The following is a 15,835-nucleotide window of genomic DNA, read 5'->3' on the forward strand; positions in this document are numbered from 1 at the left end:
GTACAGCCAAGGGCTTGGGGTAGGCAGGACCAAGAATGAGGATAGCATGCTGAAGCTGCTGGCATGGACGCAGGCATCCACCTTGTAACTTTCACTTCTTGAAAGTGTTTATATTTGGGTGTTGAGGATATGCCTCCGTAGGGAGAGCCCTTGCCTAGCATGCACGAAGCCCTGGATTCCACGCCCAACCACACATAAACAGGATATGGTGGTGTGCATCTGCAATCTCAGAATTCAGAAGGTGAAAGCTAGAGGAGGGGGCTATCCTTGGCATACAGTGATGCAGAAGTCAGCATGGACTTCATGAGACCATCTCAATGAAATAAGAGTACGTAGTTGATTGATCACTGTAAACAGCATGTAACAAGGCCCCGAGATAAAAGATGCTCCAAGTCTGTCTGGTGTCCTAGTCATGAAGGGTGGGGAAAAAAGCTGTCTCCTGTCTGGTTTCCAGTTCCTCCAGTGTGAAATGTAACTGCTTCTTGTCTCTTGAAGCAGCTTTAGGACCAGCTCCAGTCCAAGGAGCCTATAACCCAAGCTGCACTGCTCCTCACAAGTTCCGTTCCCTTTTTGTCTTGTTTCTTAATAATATGAATGAAAATGTCTCAGGAAGACAGACAGACAGACACCTGTGAGGGGAATCTTGCGGTCTCAAGCCACTAAAGTCACTCTGCAAAGGTCAGGGGCATTGGCCTAGTTTGCCAACATTAGGAGACCTGGAACACCTGAACTAGACCAGCCCTCTGGAACCAGACTAGAGGCAGCCATATTTGTCCAGCCTTGAATGCTAGCACACCAATGGTACGGTGGCCTGAAAACCCAGAGGCAGTTCTAACCGACACACCAGACCCTGTTGGCTTTCCCGAGGAGTCATTATGGCCAACAGGAAAGGAGGACTGGAAAGGAAGATTCCAATTTTATCTATGACGAGTCCTCACCAGAAGGTAACAGCACAAAGGACTAGATGGTCATTTCCCCCTGGTGGAGGAACATTAAAAAGCAGACCTGGAGCTGAGCCTGTAGCTCTTACAGAGTGCTTGCCACACATGTGCTCTGGATTCGACCCCCAGCCCAGCACTGCATAAATGGGGCACGGTGGTGTACCCTGTAATCCCAGCACTTGGGAGGTAGAGTTTGGAGGATCAGGAGTTCAAGGTTATCAACAGCTATATGAGTTTGAGGTCAGCCTGGGGCTTCTGGTTCTGGGAATAGAATAACCCTCAAAGGAGTTCTTTTTAGGAAGATCTCATTCATCGCTCCAGAGAACCTATGCCATATTGTGGGGGTCAATCTTCACTGTCAGTTTAACTGGACTAGAATCACATGAAAATATACCTCTGGATTGGACTGTGAAGGTGTTTCTAGAAAGATTTAATTGAGGAGTGAAGACCCATTTCCTGGTTGGGGTCCTGGACTGAATGGAAAGGAAGAGTGTACTGAGCCCCAGCATCCTTCTCTCTGCTTCCTGACTGTGGATGCCATGTGACCCGCTGCTCGCGCTCCTGCCGCCACGTCTCTCCTCCTCAAACCGTGAGCCAAGACAAACCCTCTCTCCTTAAGTTGCTTCTGTCACAGCGACGAGAAAAGTAGCCACCACACAGGTGCTTTCCAAAACTACAGGCCTGTTTCCGAAGGCAGTCAGGAGGCTGAGGCAGCTCTTACACCGCGGGCTGGACGGCTTCGTGAGGTGGTGAATGCTTTACAGTGCCGGCAATGTGCTTCCTAGGCCCTCAATCTTAGATGCTCCCAGGCACTGTCTCTGAGTTGAAAGGGCCTTGTAGGTAGGAAGTACACTGCTACTGAGTCAGGAGTAAAATAGGATGCTTGCATGGGAATCCTGGAAGCCAGGAGAAGACAGGCAGCTTGCAAAGAGATTTTCCCAAGGAGCTCTGCGGCTAAGGCCGAGTCGTAGCAGCAGCAAACAAGTGGCAGTGGCTTCACCGACGTGGTGCCTCACCTCCTGTCCAAGGACTCTTACGTCTATGCAGTGTAAGAGTGCAGTATTCGTGTGTGTGTGTGTGTGTGTGTGTGTGTGTGTGTGTGTGTGTGTGTGTGAGGTCTCACTGAACCGAGAGCTCACTTGGCTGGCTGTTCAGAAAGTGAAAGACTCACACACCCACACCACACCTGGATTTGTGAGTAGATGCTGGAGACCCAGTTTCAGGTCCTCCTGCATGAGCGGCTAGTGCTTTACCAACTAAGCCATCTCCCCAGTACAAGTCTAAGGATTTTTTTTGAGACAAGGTTTCTCTGTGTAGCCCTGGCTGTCCTGTAACTCACTTTGTAGACCAAGCTGTCCTTGAACTCTCAGGGATAGATCTACTTGCCTCTGCCTCTTAAGCACTGGGATTAAAGGGGTGCGTCACTATCACAAAACTGATAACCAGGTGCGGTGACACAGGTCTGCAAACCTAGTTCTTGGGAGGCGTTTCAGGACAGTCGGGGCTAATATAGGAAGTGGACAGCCTGAGGTAGCGCCTTATTTGCTTGTCAGACTTTGATATGCTCAAGGACACTACTTTGACTTGTGCACATGCACCTCCCCAAAACTACTGCGTCAAGAACTTTCCAGAATAGACATCCCAACATGTTTTAGCTTTACGAGTACTTTACAAGTAAGCAGGTACCTGCTCTTACCTGTGATGCTGGTAAGGGCAACTGTCTTAGTCAGGGTTACTATTGCTGTGGTGAAACACCATGACCATGGCAACTCGGGGAGGAAAGGGCTTGTACGTCCATATCATTGTTAATCAATGAAGGAAGTCAGAACAGGAACGCAAACAGAGTAGGAACTTGGAGACAGGAGCTGATGCAGAGGTCATGGAAGAGTGCTGCTTACTGACTTGCTCTCCATGTTTTCTCAGCCTGCATTCTTAGAGAACCCAGGACCACCAGCCCAGGGGTAGCCCCACCCACAATGGGCTGGACCTGCCCCCATCAGTCACTAAGAGAATGCTCCACAGGCTTGCCAACAGACCAGTTTAAAGGAGGCATCTTCTCAACGGAGACTCCCGCCACTGATGACTCCATCTTGTGCCGAGTTGACATAAAACCAGGCAGCACAACAACTGAGAAAGTTAGACGGCAAGTGATTGTTCTGCTGATTTATGTATGCTGTCCCCTCCCAACCATGCAAATAAACACATTATTGCAGAATGAAAATCTGAAGCAAGTCACCCACTCAAGGTTAATGACTGGCAGATTATGCATGCCATTGGGAAAATTCCTGCTATGCAGAGCCTTCAAAAGGAGGTCATTCCATAATATTCCAGCTACGGGAGAGGGCCACCCTTTAAGAGCAGAGACATTTATTTCTTCTACCGTCAGTTAGAGACGAGCTGTTTCACTCAAATTGTGATTGTGAAATATTTTCTCTACTGATCAAAGTGTGTGTGCAGTGGAAGTGTCACCTGTGAGTTTTTTGGGGTTTAGTCCAGGCTTCCATGTGATGGACTGCTAGGAGGTGCTGGCAGAGTTTAGGTGACATCTTAGACTGTGCTCTGTGCACTGGGAAGTTGTTGGCATCCAGAGACCATCCTGAAACTCTGCCTTTGCCCACAGACATGGACCCAAATACAGAGGGGTGACAGCCTCGAGAATAGGAAGGCGGAAGCAGAGGGAAGCCCCACCCAGGGGACTCCTATCAGGTCACAATGCTGGCAACTGGTTATGACACTTGTCCTCATGAGGTGAACTTTTAGAGAACGCATATAAATCTCAATGAAAAGTGCACTGATTAAAAAAAAAAATTAGCCAGGTATGGTGAGGCATGCTCAGAACCTTAGCGCTAGCTAAGGCCGGAGTATCAGCAATGTGAGGCCAGTGCTGCCTACACACCTAGTGCTACATTAAACCCTGTTTCAAACAATAAATGACGGTGCAGCAGGAAAGTGTATTTGCTGACAAGCCTCATGACCCGAGTTTGATCCCCAGGGCACACATAGTGGAAAGAGAAAATCAACTTCTAAAGGTTCTGATTTCCAGACATGTGATATGGTATGTGCATGCAAGCACACACATAATAAGAAACTATAAAATAATGAATGAAGAACTGAAAAAAAAAAAAAAAAAAAAAAAAAAAAAAAAAAAAAAAAAAAAAAAAAAAAAAAGAAAAAAAAAAGAAACTATAAAATAATGAATGAAGAACTGAAAAACTAAACTGGGCCCTCAGATGTGACTCTGAGTGAAATGCCTTCTTGGGGGAAGCCTGAGGCTCTGACTCCGGCAGGTACTGCCAGCAGCACACACCTGTAATCTCAGCACCAGAGAGGCTGAGGCTGGAGGATGATCATGAGTTCCAGAGTGAAAACTTGACTCAAGTAAATCATCCCTCAGCTGGACCCGGTGGTTCATGCTTTTAGTCCTAACACTGGGGAGGCAGAGGCAGAGGCAGAGGCAGAGGCAGAGGCAGAGGCAGAGGCAGAGGCAGAGGCAGAGGCAGAGGCAGAGGCAGGTAGATCTTAAAAGAAAAGTGAAAAAAAAATCTCTCTGTCACTAAGGAAATATTAGGCCACATTATTGTAACTGCTGAGATAATGACCAATAATGGCTTAAGGTTATTTTGCAATAAAGGTCTAGTCAAACATGCTGAGATTTTTGTTGATAGTTGATTGTTTTTGTTTTTTTGGAGACAGGGTCTGTGCTGGCTGGTTTTATGCTAATTTGACACAAGCTAGTATCAGAGAGGAAGGAACTCCAATTGAGAAACCGTCTCCATAAGATACAGCTGTAGGGCATTTTCTTAATTAGTGATTGATGGGGGAAGGGCCCAGCCCATGGTGGGTGGTGCCATCCCTGGGCTGGTGGTCCTGGGTTCTACAAGAAAGCAGGCTGAGCAAGCCATGGGGAGCAAGCCAATAAGCAGCTCCCCTCTACGACCTCTGCATCAGCTCCTGCTTCAGGTTCCTATCCTGCTTGAGTTCCTGTCCTGACTCCTTTTGGTGATAACAGCAATGTAGAAGTTAAAACCAAAGAAACCCTTTCCTCCCCAACTTGCTCTTGGTCATGGTGCTTTGTTGCAGTAATAGAAACCCTAGAGTAAGCAAGGTCTCTTTAGAATTATGTTTTATCTGTGTGTGTATGCCTGTGGATGCCAGAAAGAGATGTCTGATCCCTGGAGCTGGGGATCAGGGGCAGGTGAGCAGGCAAGGTATAGGGAAATCCCAGCTGGGATGCAGGCAGGACAGCTGTTCAACCAAATGCAGGTGCCAGGCATCAAAGCCACAGGATGAAAAACCTGCCAAGCACATGTGCTGGACCCCGAATGGAAGGGCTGTGTCAATGTCTTTGCGGCCATGAAAATCTTTATAGACTGACATAAAAGCTAAATGAAAATTCAGAGAGCCATTAAACCACTCCATGGCAGTGGCAAGACAATCTGTTCTGGAGCAGTGGATGCTGTCTGATACTTCAGATACTCAAGGGGGCTCATTCCAATGGGAGGTGCCAATCACAGGGGCAAGGTATACACTGACGAAGAAAGCTGCAGAGCAGGTATACACTGACTAAGGTCTAACTGAGGACATACTGTGTTTAGTTGACCCTACACGGTTTCATGTCATTCATATTGCCCTACAGTGAAGCCACCTCAGACATGAGGATAACCTTAGACTCCGAGCACCTGCCTCCACATCCCTAGTTCTGGGAATACAGCACCACCCATCTGGCTTCAGACAGCACTTGGAAGAAATGATTTGATACATCCATTTGTACATTCACTGGGCAAATATTTACCAAATTTCTACTACATGTCAGACACTGGGGTAGATGCCTGGGAAATGATTAGGAAGAAGGCCACATTGTTGGCGTGTCCCTTCCAAAAGAACCCAGTTACCAAGTGCCATCATGCATCTATGAGGACAGATTCTGAGAAATGTGTTCCTGGATGTGTTATTTCTGAAGAAATGTTACAGAAGCTAAGGCAGGGAGGAAATGACTAGGTGACAGTCTTCTAACACCACTGTCTATGTGTTCCCTGTTGACTAACACACTGTTATGCAGTGTACACCATAGCTATACCAGCAGGGAGACGGCTGGGGCTCAGCTGGTGGACTGCTTGTCTAGCATGCTTGAGCCCCTGGGATCAATCCCACCACTGCACGAACCAGACATGGTGGTGCACACCTGCAATCCCAGCACTCGGGTTGGGGAGGCAGGAGGATCAGGAGTTCACAGTTATCCTCAGCTACATATCAAAGTTTGAGGGTGGCCCTGAGCTACATGAGACCTTGTCTCAAAAGAGAGGGGCACAGGAGGCTGAGTGTGGCAATACATGCTTGCGATCTTAGCATTTGGGAGGCTGAGGTAGGAAGATGGTGAATTCTAAGTCTACCTAGACTATATAGACCTAGACCGTGAGGTCAGAGCAAGATGTGTTAGGACAAGATAGAACATTTGAGCATGTGGGGTCCTCATATAAATTAATCTGCAGGTCTAGAGACAGGTGAACTGAGCTGTGCTTGGGGCGCCTGCAATGTGAAGAAGGGGTGGCAGGAGGTGGGACAGAGACATAGCCTACTGGTAAATGGCTAGGAGGACTAGGTGACCACATGGTCCTTGGGTGAGCAGACGAGAGAGAGAGAGGACGGTGGTCCTGGAGTGGGGACAGGGGCCATTAGCCACCCCAGTGGACAGTTCAGGAGAGAGCTGGCCATTCAGGCTTTCCCTTGGGAATGAGAGCTGGACTGAGATGAAGCCGCCACTTCGGTGGCTGCTGAAAGCCGTTCAGGGTCCCTGAAGGGTTTTGTAAACTGCCTGGTTCATACTTTCTGGGTGCCTGTTGGTGGGCACAGAGTGAGAGAATAAACCTTGGCCGTAAGCAGACCCCACAAACAAGGGGCAAGAAGAAACGGAGAAGTATAGCTCCAGGCGGCATGGTGGCTGGCGCCAGCCACCTCCAGACCCAGCTCTTCCTGGGGCTGGCAGCCCTGCCCTGCCTGAGCTCCTGGCACTGGGCCACAGCGTACCCATACCTGGCGCTTTCCCCAAGCTTCCTGTTAACGTGAGTTCCTGTCTCTCTCAAGTAGAACTCAAAATGTCCACAGGTCCGTCTGTCTGCTACGGGACTGCAGCCTAAAGCCCACAGACAATGAAGGCTCCTGGACCCCTGCCTGCCTGGGTGGCTGTCAATAAATGAGGCGCTATTGACCAGGCTTTCCTGGAAGCCTCAGCCACATGATTACCTCATCTAAGCAATCGCCAGCCTGCATGGCCCAGGTGGAGCGCGCTGGCCCAGCTTCCTAAGTAACTTGTCAGATCTGTCAGCCCACAGCACGTCTAGCATGCCGAGGGGAATGACCTACCTGGAATGCAGGTGTGTTTTAGTTGACTCCGATACACAAAACATAATTTTTTTTTTTTGAGACAGACTCTCCAGTAGGCCATGCTGGCCTTGAACTTGATGTGTAGCCAAGAATGACCTTAAGTTCCTGATCTTCCTGCCTCTGCCCACTGAGTGCTGGGTTTTACCGCAGTTCCTGGATTTATGTAGCTACAGCTCGAACCCAACTCTTTATGCATGCTAGACAGACACTTATCAATCAAACTACATTCTTGACTCCAACAGAGCAAATCTAATTTAGTCCGTCTTCAGTGTGAACTGGGAGCTTTAATTCTCTAGCTCTGGGGATCTCAAGCTTCCTAATGCTGTGACCCTTTAATATAGTTCCTCATGTTGTGGTGACCCCCAACCATAAAATCATTTCATTGCTACTTCATAACTGTAATCTTGTTACTGTTGTGAATCCTAATGTAAAGATCTGACATGCAGGATATCTGATATGCGACCCCCAAAGGGGTCATGATCCACAGGTTGAGAACTGCTAATAGCTCAAGCTTGGCGTTGTGGCACATACCTCTATCTCTAATAACTGGGAGACTGAGACAGGAGGATTGTGGTGAGTTAGAGATTAACTTGTGCTATGTGGTGAATTGGAAGCCATCCTTAGATATACAGTAGAGCCCTGTCTCAAGGAGCAAACCTGGCCGCTGAGGCGGCTCAGTGAGTACAGGGGCTTGTGGGACCTGCATGGTAGAAAGAGAATGGACCCTGACAAGCTGTTCTCTGGTGGACACACATGCATGGCACACGTACACAAACAAATAAATACACGTAAAAATAAACAAAATTCTCCAGCCCAATATAACTATGGAAGCTATAAAAATATGTAAGGTCTTTATATATAAAAATATAACTTCAATGAGAAAACCAATCCGTTTGTGTTCTTTGGGAAATTGAGGCAGAAAATCACTTCAGATAAAGAATCCAACAGTCTGCCAAGTGATTCCTGAGCTGGGAAACTTCACTGGGGAAAACGCGTACAAATGCCATTCTGCACAGAACATAGTTTCAGTTTGAAAACGGGAGCTGGCCGGGCGTTGGTGGCGCACGCCTTTAATCCCAGCACTCGAGAGGCAGAGCCAGGTGGATCTCTGTGAGTTCGAGGCCAGCCTGGGCTACCAAGTGAGCTCCAGGAAAGGCGCAAAGCTACACAGAGAAACCCTGTCTCGAAAAAAAAAAAAAAAAAAAAAAAAAAAGAAAAAGAAAAAGAAAAGGAAAACGGGAGCTGAGGTCAAAATGAAAGAAGGTCTTTGGTGAACACGGAGTAAGAATTCCCCAGCTTGACAGGCCCCGGCTCTCATCCGGAACTCCCTTCCTTGTGGAATCCTGTGGAATCCTGCAGTGACGGCAGGAGCAGAACAACCCTCCTGAGCAGGAGGAACTGAGAGAACACTTGGAGAATGAATGGTATGGAAATGTCTGCACTTCTCCTATAAATTCTGCATCCCGGGAGTCAGTGTGGACATCCCATGGTTCAGAGAAAACATGTCTAAGATGTCTTACACATAAGAGAACCAAGTTGATAACATGTACAAGGTTCTGGGGGGTCCAACCCACAACACTGAAAAGTAAAATAAAAGGAGAAAAAAGAAAATGCAGGAGATGTTCATCAAACTTCTAGCACTTGAGGAACAGTGTGCTGGTTAGTTTTTTTTTTTTGTCAACAGGACACAACTTAGAGCAACCACAGGAAGAATTGCCCCTGCGGGCAATTATATGGGGTATTTCTTGATTAGTGATGGATGTGGGAGGGCCCAGCCCACTGGAAGTGGTGCCACCTCTGAGCAGGTGGTCTGGGTTGTACAAGAAGGCAGGCTGAGCAAGCTATAGAGAGTAAACCAATCAGCAGCTTTCCTCCACGGTCTCTGCTGTAGTTCCTGTTTCTAGGTCCCTGTCCTAACTCCTCTCAATGATGCACTGTGATGAAGGTCAAATAAATTCTTTCCTGCCCCAAATTGATTTGGTCACTGTTTTATTACATCAATAGAGTAGCAAACCAGGATGTGCAGTATACCCTGAACACCAAATAATCCATTTATAATACAGAAGCTTCCTTGTGGGTCTTAGGCGTAGCCTTCAGAAAACCCATAATAACATACAAACTCTTACAGAAAATCGTAAGGTCAGAATTTAGAACTTAGAGCATGATAAACAACTAAGGCAATAAAAAATGGAACATGGGAAAGTATTCTCTACTACTATGTCATTTCTACATCCTACCCATTTTACAGAAGAGAAAATTGAGATCCAAGAGGAAAAGCAATACAGTTGAGACCTTGCAGCAAATCCCATGGAAGGAGACTGGATCAGAGAATTCCTTGTTTGGAATTCTGTTCAGAGAATTCCTTTTTGGTTTAGCTCCAAGAGAGAAGAGCCAAGCTTCTGGTGGCACTGACTGGTGGCTGTCAGTGAACACAGTGCTGTAGACCAGGTCCTTCACTGTACAGGTACAAAAGGGAAGTCTCTGCTCTGTCTGTCAAGGCAGGTCTAACACAGGGGATGTCGGCACAATTACCAAACAGGGCAAACTTGACTGCAGTGTGAGGTGCTGTGTTTTCCTTGTCAGCAGAGGAAGATGTGACTTTCCCTCCAGGACTGAGCCAGGATCCATGTGATCATGTCCATCTGTCCTGAACCATTCTCAATCACATGGAAGCTGAGGAACGAGAAACCTGCCACACTGCCCTAAGGGACTGGGATGCCATCTCCGTGAGGAAGCCCTGACCAGGAGCACTTAAACTTGCATGCATGCCTTTAAAAGAAGATGCTTCTCAATTACTTCGTCACAGTGAACGGGCTGTCAGCTTTAACCCTTCAGGAAAAGACACTTCCCAGGCACCCCTGAGCCTCCGTGACGGAGGGGTGAAGCACACCAGGGGTGCTGTCAGCACCCCTCCTAAGGTCCTGCAGGGGGCACCTGCACTTGGGAGACTACTGTAGAGCACTGACCACCATTCTATATTTCCCCTTACACAGAAATTCTGGGCATGGCTGCTGTGGGACAGTCTGTATGTCAAATTGCTCTGATTGTCAATAAAAAAAACAGGCCACAAAAAAAAAAAAAAAAAAAAAGTGAGAGAAACACAGCTGCCATACAGCACATGAAGACGGAAAAGAAATAAAAAAAAAATAAAAAAAAAAAGAAAAGCACATACAAAGCAATAAAGTCTTTTTACTTTTTCTGACGCTTATCGTAAAAATTGTCTGATGTGCAAGCAAAAACTTACACATGGCCACAGGCATGGGCTTCTGTGCTTACAAAAAGAATCAGCTAGTGAGCCTGGGATTATACACACACTCCATTTTCCTGCTTACCCAAAGTCTGGGTTCTATAGAATTCACATTCTCCAAACCCCTTGGTTTTCAGGGGAAGCTGCTTGGGTGACCCGTTCACCTTAGGATAACTCAAAACAGTAACAGTCGCAGTCACACCTGAGCAAACACAGTCTCCCCGTCACTTACCTGGAACATCAATTAATCTCTTATACACAGTCAAGAAGGCTGCCTCTGCTTCTTTGCTCCTTTTACTCAGTGCATCAATCTGCAAGGAAAGGAGGCAGGAGAGAATTCAAAATGTGCTGGGAGTTCATTTGCTTTTTCTTTCTGAGAGGCTCTTACTATATAGCCTGAGGTAGCCTAGAATGCCTAGTCCTCCTACCTCACATATTTGCTTATGTTCTAGTTGTGGAATAAAAGTAGAGATCCCATGGATAAGGCTATAGCAAGTCACGGACATGGGGCAGTCAGCAAGGGTCTTAGGGAGAGAGCACAGATATGCACACATGGGACTCATGACACTGGATGGGCAAGTGGGGTCAGAACCCAAGAGGCCATCCCTGTACATGGAGGAGGATAACCTCTACCTGGTATACACCACAGGAGAGGCTGGGACTGGAGGACCATTTGACTCTTTCTGGCGTCATCCCAGGACCATGGGAAGGGCACTGAGAAGTGGCCAGTGGGAACTGGAGCACACTGAGTCAGTGTGAGGCCCAGAGTAAGTTAAGGACACTGCGGGGGTCCGGCAGGCACTGGGGAGGCTCCATGTCTGTGGTGTGTCTTAGGAACTGACCCAGGTGAGCGCGTCTCTCTCAGCCAATGTCCACATATCACAGGAAGGTGAAGTAGGAAACCCCGGGCAGGCCGCACACTGATCCCAGGAGCGTCACAAAATCAGAGCTCCTTGTTATGCCTTTTACCTCCCACCACACAACTGCCAGGCTCCTGAGCAGCAAGACTTCACACGCACTAAATTCGCACCAGCTCAGGAAGAGGACCTGGAATTACAGTTTTCCTGCTGCCTTACTCAGGATCGCTCTCTCTCCTGTGTCATTAAAGAGGCAGAAGATGGGTCTTAATTATAGGGCCTCTCGCCTGGGCCAGGCAACGGTCTGTTAAAGGCTGAGAGTCATCTGAGAAAGGAGGGTGAATCGCTGGAGAGTGGGGGACACAGCCTCCCTGGTCTCAGGAGGTCTAACACAGGACAGGCAGCGACGCTGTAGACAGCAGCAGCTTCTAACGAGCCACGCTCCAAAGTCACCATCTCAAGTCACTTGTTAAATTCAGACTCTATTCTCCCTTCGTAAAAATAAAACTGTAATTTGAGGGGGCAGTGTCCCAAAATAATCCACAAGGCAAAATCCCCTTTCCCCATCTCTCCAGGGTCTCCTGTAGTCCATGCTGGCCTTGAACTTACTATGTAGCCGTAAGTGATACTTAACTCCAGATCCCCCTGCCTCTACCACCAAGTGCTGAGAAAGGTATCCAATACCATGTTTGGCTTGCCTCTAGGATGGACTTCTTATGAACCTAGCTGCCTTTGAGCCTAGATCCCCACACTGGCTCCAGAATCCATCTCAGTACAGGTCAGGGAGGCACCTGTATTTCCCAGGTACTCTTACTAAGGGTTACTAAAGTGGCTTCTCCTGCAGCAGACCAAGCTTAGGATGCAGGGAGAGTCCTGGTCCCTCCAGTTCCCCATGGAAGTTGTTTATATGCCTAAAAGGGAGTGTGCTGAGTTGTAGCTCTAGAACCACCTATGAGTCCTCATCCCTGCTGGGCATGGTGGCACACACCTTCAATCCCAGCTCTTGGGAGGCAGAGGCAGGCAGATCTCTGTGAGTTCAAGGCCAGCCTGGACTACAGGGTGAGTTCCAGGACAGTCAGGGCTGTTAAACAGAAAAATTCTGTCTTGAAAAAAAGACTCCCCCAAACGAACCAACAAACAAAAACAAAACAAAAATGAGTCCTCACTCCTCACAGCCATGCACATGGCCTTACTTGGACATCAGGTCCTGAGGTGACACAGGTAACTGAGGTCACTTCTGTGCACCTGAACCTTGATAACGGGACTGGGGAGATGGCTAGGGTGGTCAGTTTGCCAGCACAGGACTTGAGTCTGATTCCCAGAACTCTTATGTAAGTAAGTAGGACACAGTGTGGTGGGCTTCTCATCCTAGTGAGGGGGAAGTGGAGACAGGAGGATCCCTGAAGCTCACTGGAGCTCACTGGAGCTCACTGGAGCTCACTGGCTAGCCAGCCTAGTCTGCTTGGTGAGTACGGAGTTAGCAGGAGACCAAGTGAGGATCTCAAAAGGAAAGAGGAGAAGGGGCTAAGAAACAACTCTGGATCGTCCTCTGGCCTCCACCCACTGCACATATACCCACCACATCTAAATACACCCTCCTCAGCAAACACACAGACACACACCCACAAACACATGTGCAGGCGGGGACACACACACACAGACACAGACACACACACACACACACACACATCATGACACACACACAGACAGACACAGACACACACCCATAAACACATGTGCAGGTGGACACACACACACAGACAGACACACACACACACCCATAAACACATGTGCAGGGGAACACACACACAGACAGACAGACACACACAGACACACACACACACAGACACACACACACATACATCCATAAACACATGTGCAGGTGGACACACACACACACAGACACACACACAGACACACACACACATACACCCATAAACACATGTGCAGGCGGAGACAGACACACACACACACACCACAGTAAAAAGGCGGGGGGGGGGCACAGACATGCTCTCACCAATGAGATGATACAGAATCACCACTTGCTTTAGAATAAAAACTGGGCGAATTTCCTGCCCCATGGGTTTTGGTTATGCCTCACACTTTTTATAAAATTGCCTTGTCGGGTTACTTTCACCTTGTCCATTTGTTTCTTTGTGCAACACCCGGACAGTTTTCTCCTCGCAGACATACGAAGGAGACCACCACTCACTGACTGGCAGCTAGGGGCTGGGTGCTGCTTCTACAGACCAAGGAATATCGTCGGCCACTAACATCTTCTCCAAAAGGAACCAGCCCTGTTCAGACTTTCCCCTGTCCTTTTGTCTCGGGACAGCGAGGCAATCATTTCTGGGCGCAGCCACTCTGACGATGTCAGGAGACAAATTCCGCATTTGTGGTTCTAAGCGCTCCTTCCTTTGACTCCTCCACAAACGCAGCAAGTCCAAGTCCAGTCCCAAGACGACAAGGGTAGGCAGCAGGTTTAAGTCAGCCATGAAGTAAGTAGATATGAAGTTTTTTTTCCTTCTGTCTTTCCTTCCAGGACAAGGTCTCATGTAGTTCAGGCTACTCTTGAATTCACTCCGTAGCTGGGGATGACCCTCCTGCCTCCACAGGTATGTGCTTCCATGTCCAGTTTATTCAGTGCTGGGGGTCGAACCTATGATTTCATGTATGCTTGGTAAATGCTCTACCAGCTCTACCCCAGTTCATGAGGTTTAAGAGAGACTGAGGCTCTAGCTGAGGTAGCTCCAGTAGTTCCCTGGTAAGCCTTCCCAATGGTCTGGAATAATCAGGCCGTTCTGAGATTCTGCCTCTGCCCCTGGCACCTGTCCTGAGCTCTGTGCTTGACCCCAGCCATCTTTCCTAGGTGGCTGTTCTTGTCCACTGCTCACAGCCAGTGCTGTAAGTTGCAGTCCTTTCTGTTTCCAGGTTTTTGCCTGAGCCTTCTCGGGCATCCCCAGGCAGGGCAGAGCATCTACGCCCAGGCCCACTTCCTCTAGTTTAGTCCAGACTTCCCTCTGGCTGGCAGAGTTTCAGGGAAGAGCAGGGTTGGGAGGAAGTGCTAGAACTTTGGGGCTGACTGACTGACCAGAACTGCCAGCAGCTAGAGGTGGCAAACCCCACCTGCCAGGCTGAGCAAGCAAGTGATTTAGCATTGTCAAGTGACCTAACAGTGCCCAAACCAGAGAAGGACCAAGTGACAGTGACTCTGTTCCCTGTAAGAGCAAGCCTGCAGGTGTCTATGAAGGGAATAGTCCTCTTGTGTGGACTCTTTATAATTCAAAGAGGGAGGCAGAAAGAAACCCAATCCAGCCCATCCTTATCTGTCTGTCACTATGTGCCCAGGCGGTGGCACACAGGCATGGCAGCTCTTTGGGTGAGGTCTAAAGGCAGAGTGTGGAATCAGGTTCCCAGGTTATACTTTATGGCTCCTTTGTGTACAGATGGGCCTGAGGTGGCAATTCTATCTACTGTTTCCACCTCATAACAGCAAAATGAACAAGAAGAAAAGACAGAGGCACCACTGTGATGACAGGACTAGGTTGGACCATGAGATCACACAGGCCTTGGACACCCGTAAAAACTGTCCTGCTCCACAAGCTTCCTGTTCTGTTTGGGGCTCATCTCCTGCCACGCCTCCCCCTCCAGCCACACCCAGTCACTCCCTGTTCCTGGGAGTACCAAGCAATTTCCACTCAGCCTAGAAGGCGCCTCATTGGAATGTTCTACTGATCCCTGGGGCTGGGCTCACATCCACCTATAAATTGAGGCCACTCCCACCAGCATAGGGAATCGGACTGTCCACAGAGCCAGGGCTATAGACCAGACTCCCCTACTCCAGGAGACCCCCCCCCCAAAAAAAGACAATCCTTGCTGCAGCTCCCATATTCTTTCTGAGAATGGGAACCCACACTCAGTGAACAACTATTTCATCTGCAGGGAAAAGCTGATGGTTTAGGAGTTTGTCTTCAAATCATTCCAAAGCTGGTTAATATGAAAAGGGCTGTCTGTGGCATAAGCATCTGTTTCTTTGGGACATGGTGTAATGATAGCCTTTGGCTGTCCACAACTACTGAAAACACAATTTCCCACCACATACATCTACCGATCTTTCTACAAATGAGACCTCCAACCCACCTCCAGGAACATGACCTGAGGCTTCCACCTCACATTTCTTCCTTTTGTCTTCTTATCTTGAGTCAGGGACGAATGTAGCCAAGAATGGCCTTGAATTTGACATGTAGCAAAATGTGATACTGTATTTTTTGTTTTGCTTTGTTTTTTTTTTTCCTTTTTCGATGCAAGGTTTCTCTATATAGCCATGGCTGTCCTCGAACTTACAGAAATCCACCTGCCTCTGCCTCTGGAGTGCTGGGATTAAAGGTGTGCACCACCATCCAGCTGAT

The 15,835-nt window shown here is 48.2% G+C and overlaps 1 protein-coding gene across 1 annotated transcript in view; it reads right to left on the reverse strand.

Moving 5' to 3' along the window:
* The window catches only part of Cux1 (cut like homeobox 1), a 305,159-nt gene that overhangs the window by 117,937 nt on the left and 171,387 nt on the right, over positions 1-15,835 (reverse strand). The window contains 1 exon segment of the mRNA XM_028894394.2: positions 10,802-10,880. Within this exon segment, the coding sequence (XP_028750227.1) occupies positions 10,802-10,880 (79 nt within the window).

Source organism: Peromyscus leucopus, chromosome 23, assembly GCF_004664715.2.
Source record: "Peromyscus leucopus breed LL Stock chromosome 23, UCI_PerLeu_2.1, whole genome shotgun sequence".
Taxonomy (NCBI): Eukaryota; Metazoa; Chordata; class Mammalia; order Rodentia; family Cricetidae; genus Peromyscus; species Peromyscus leucopus.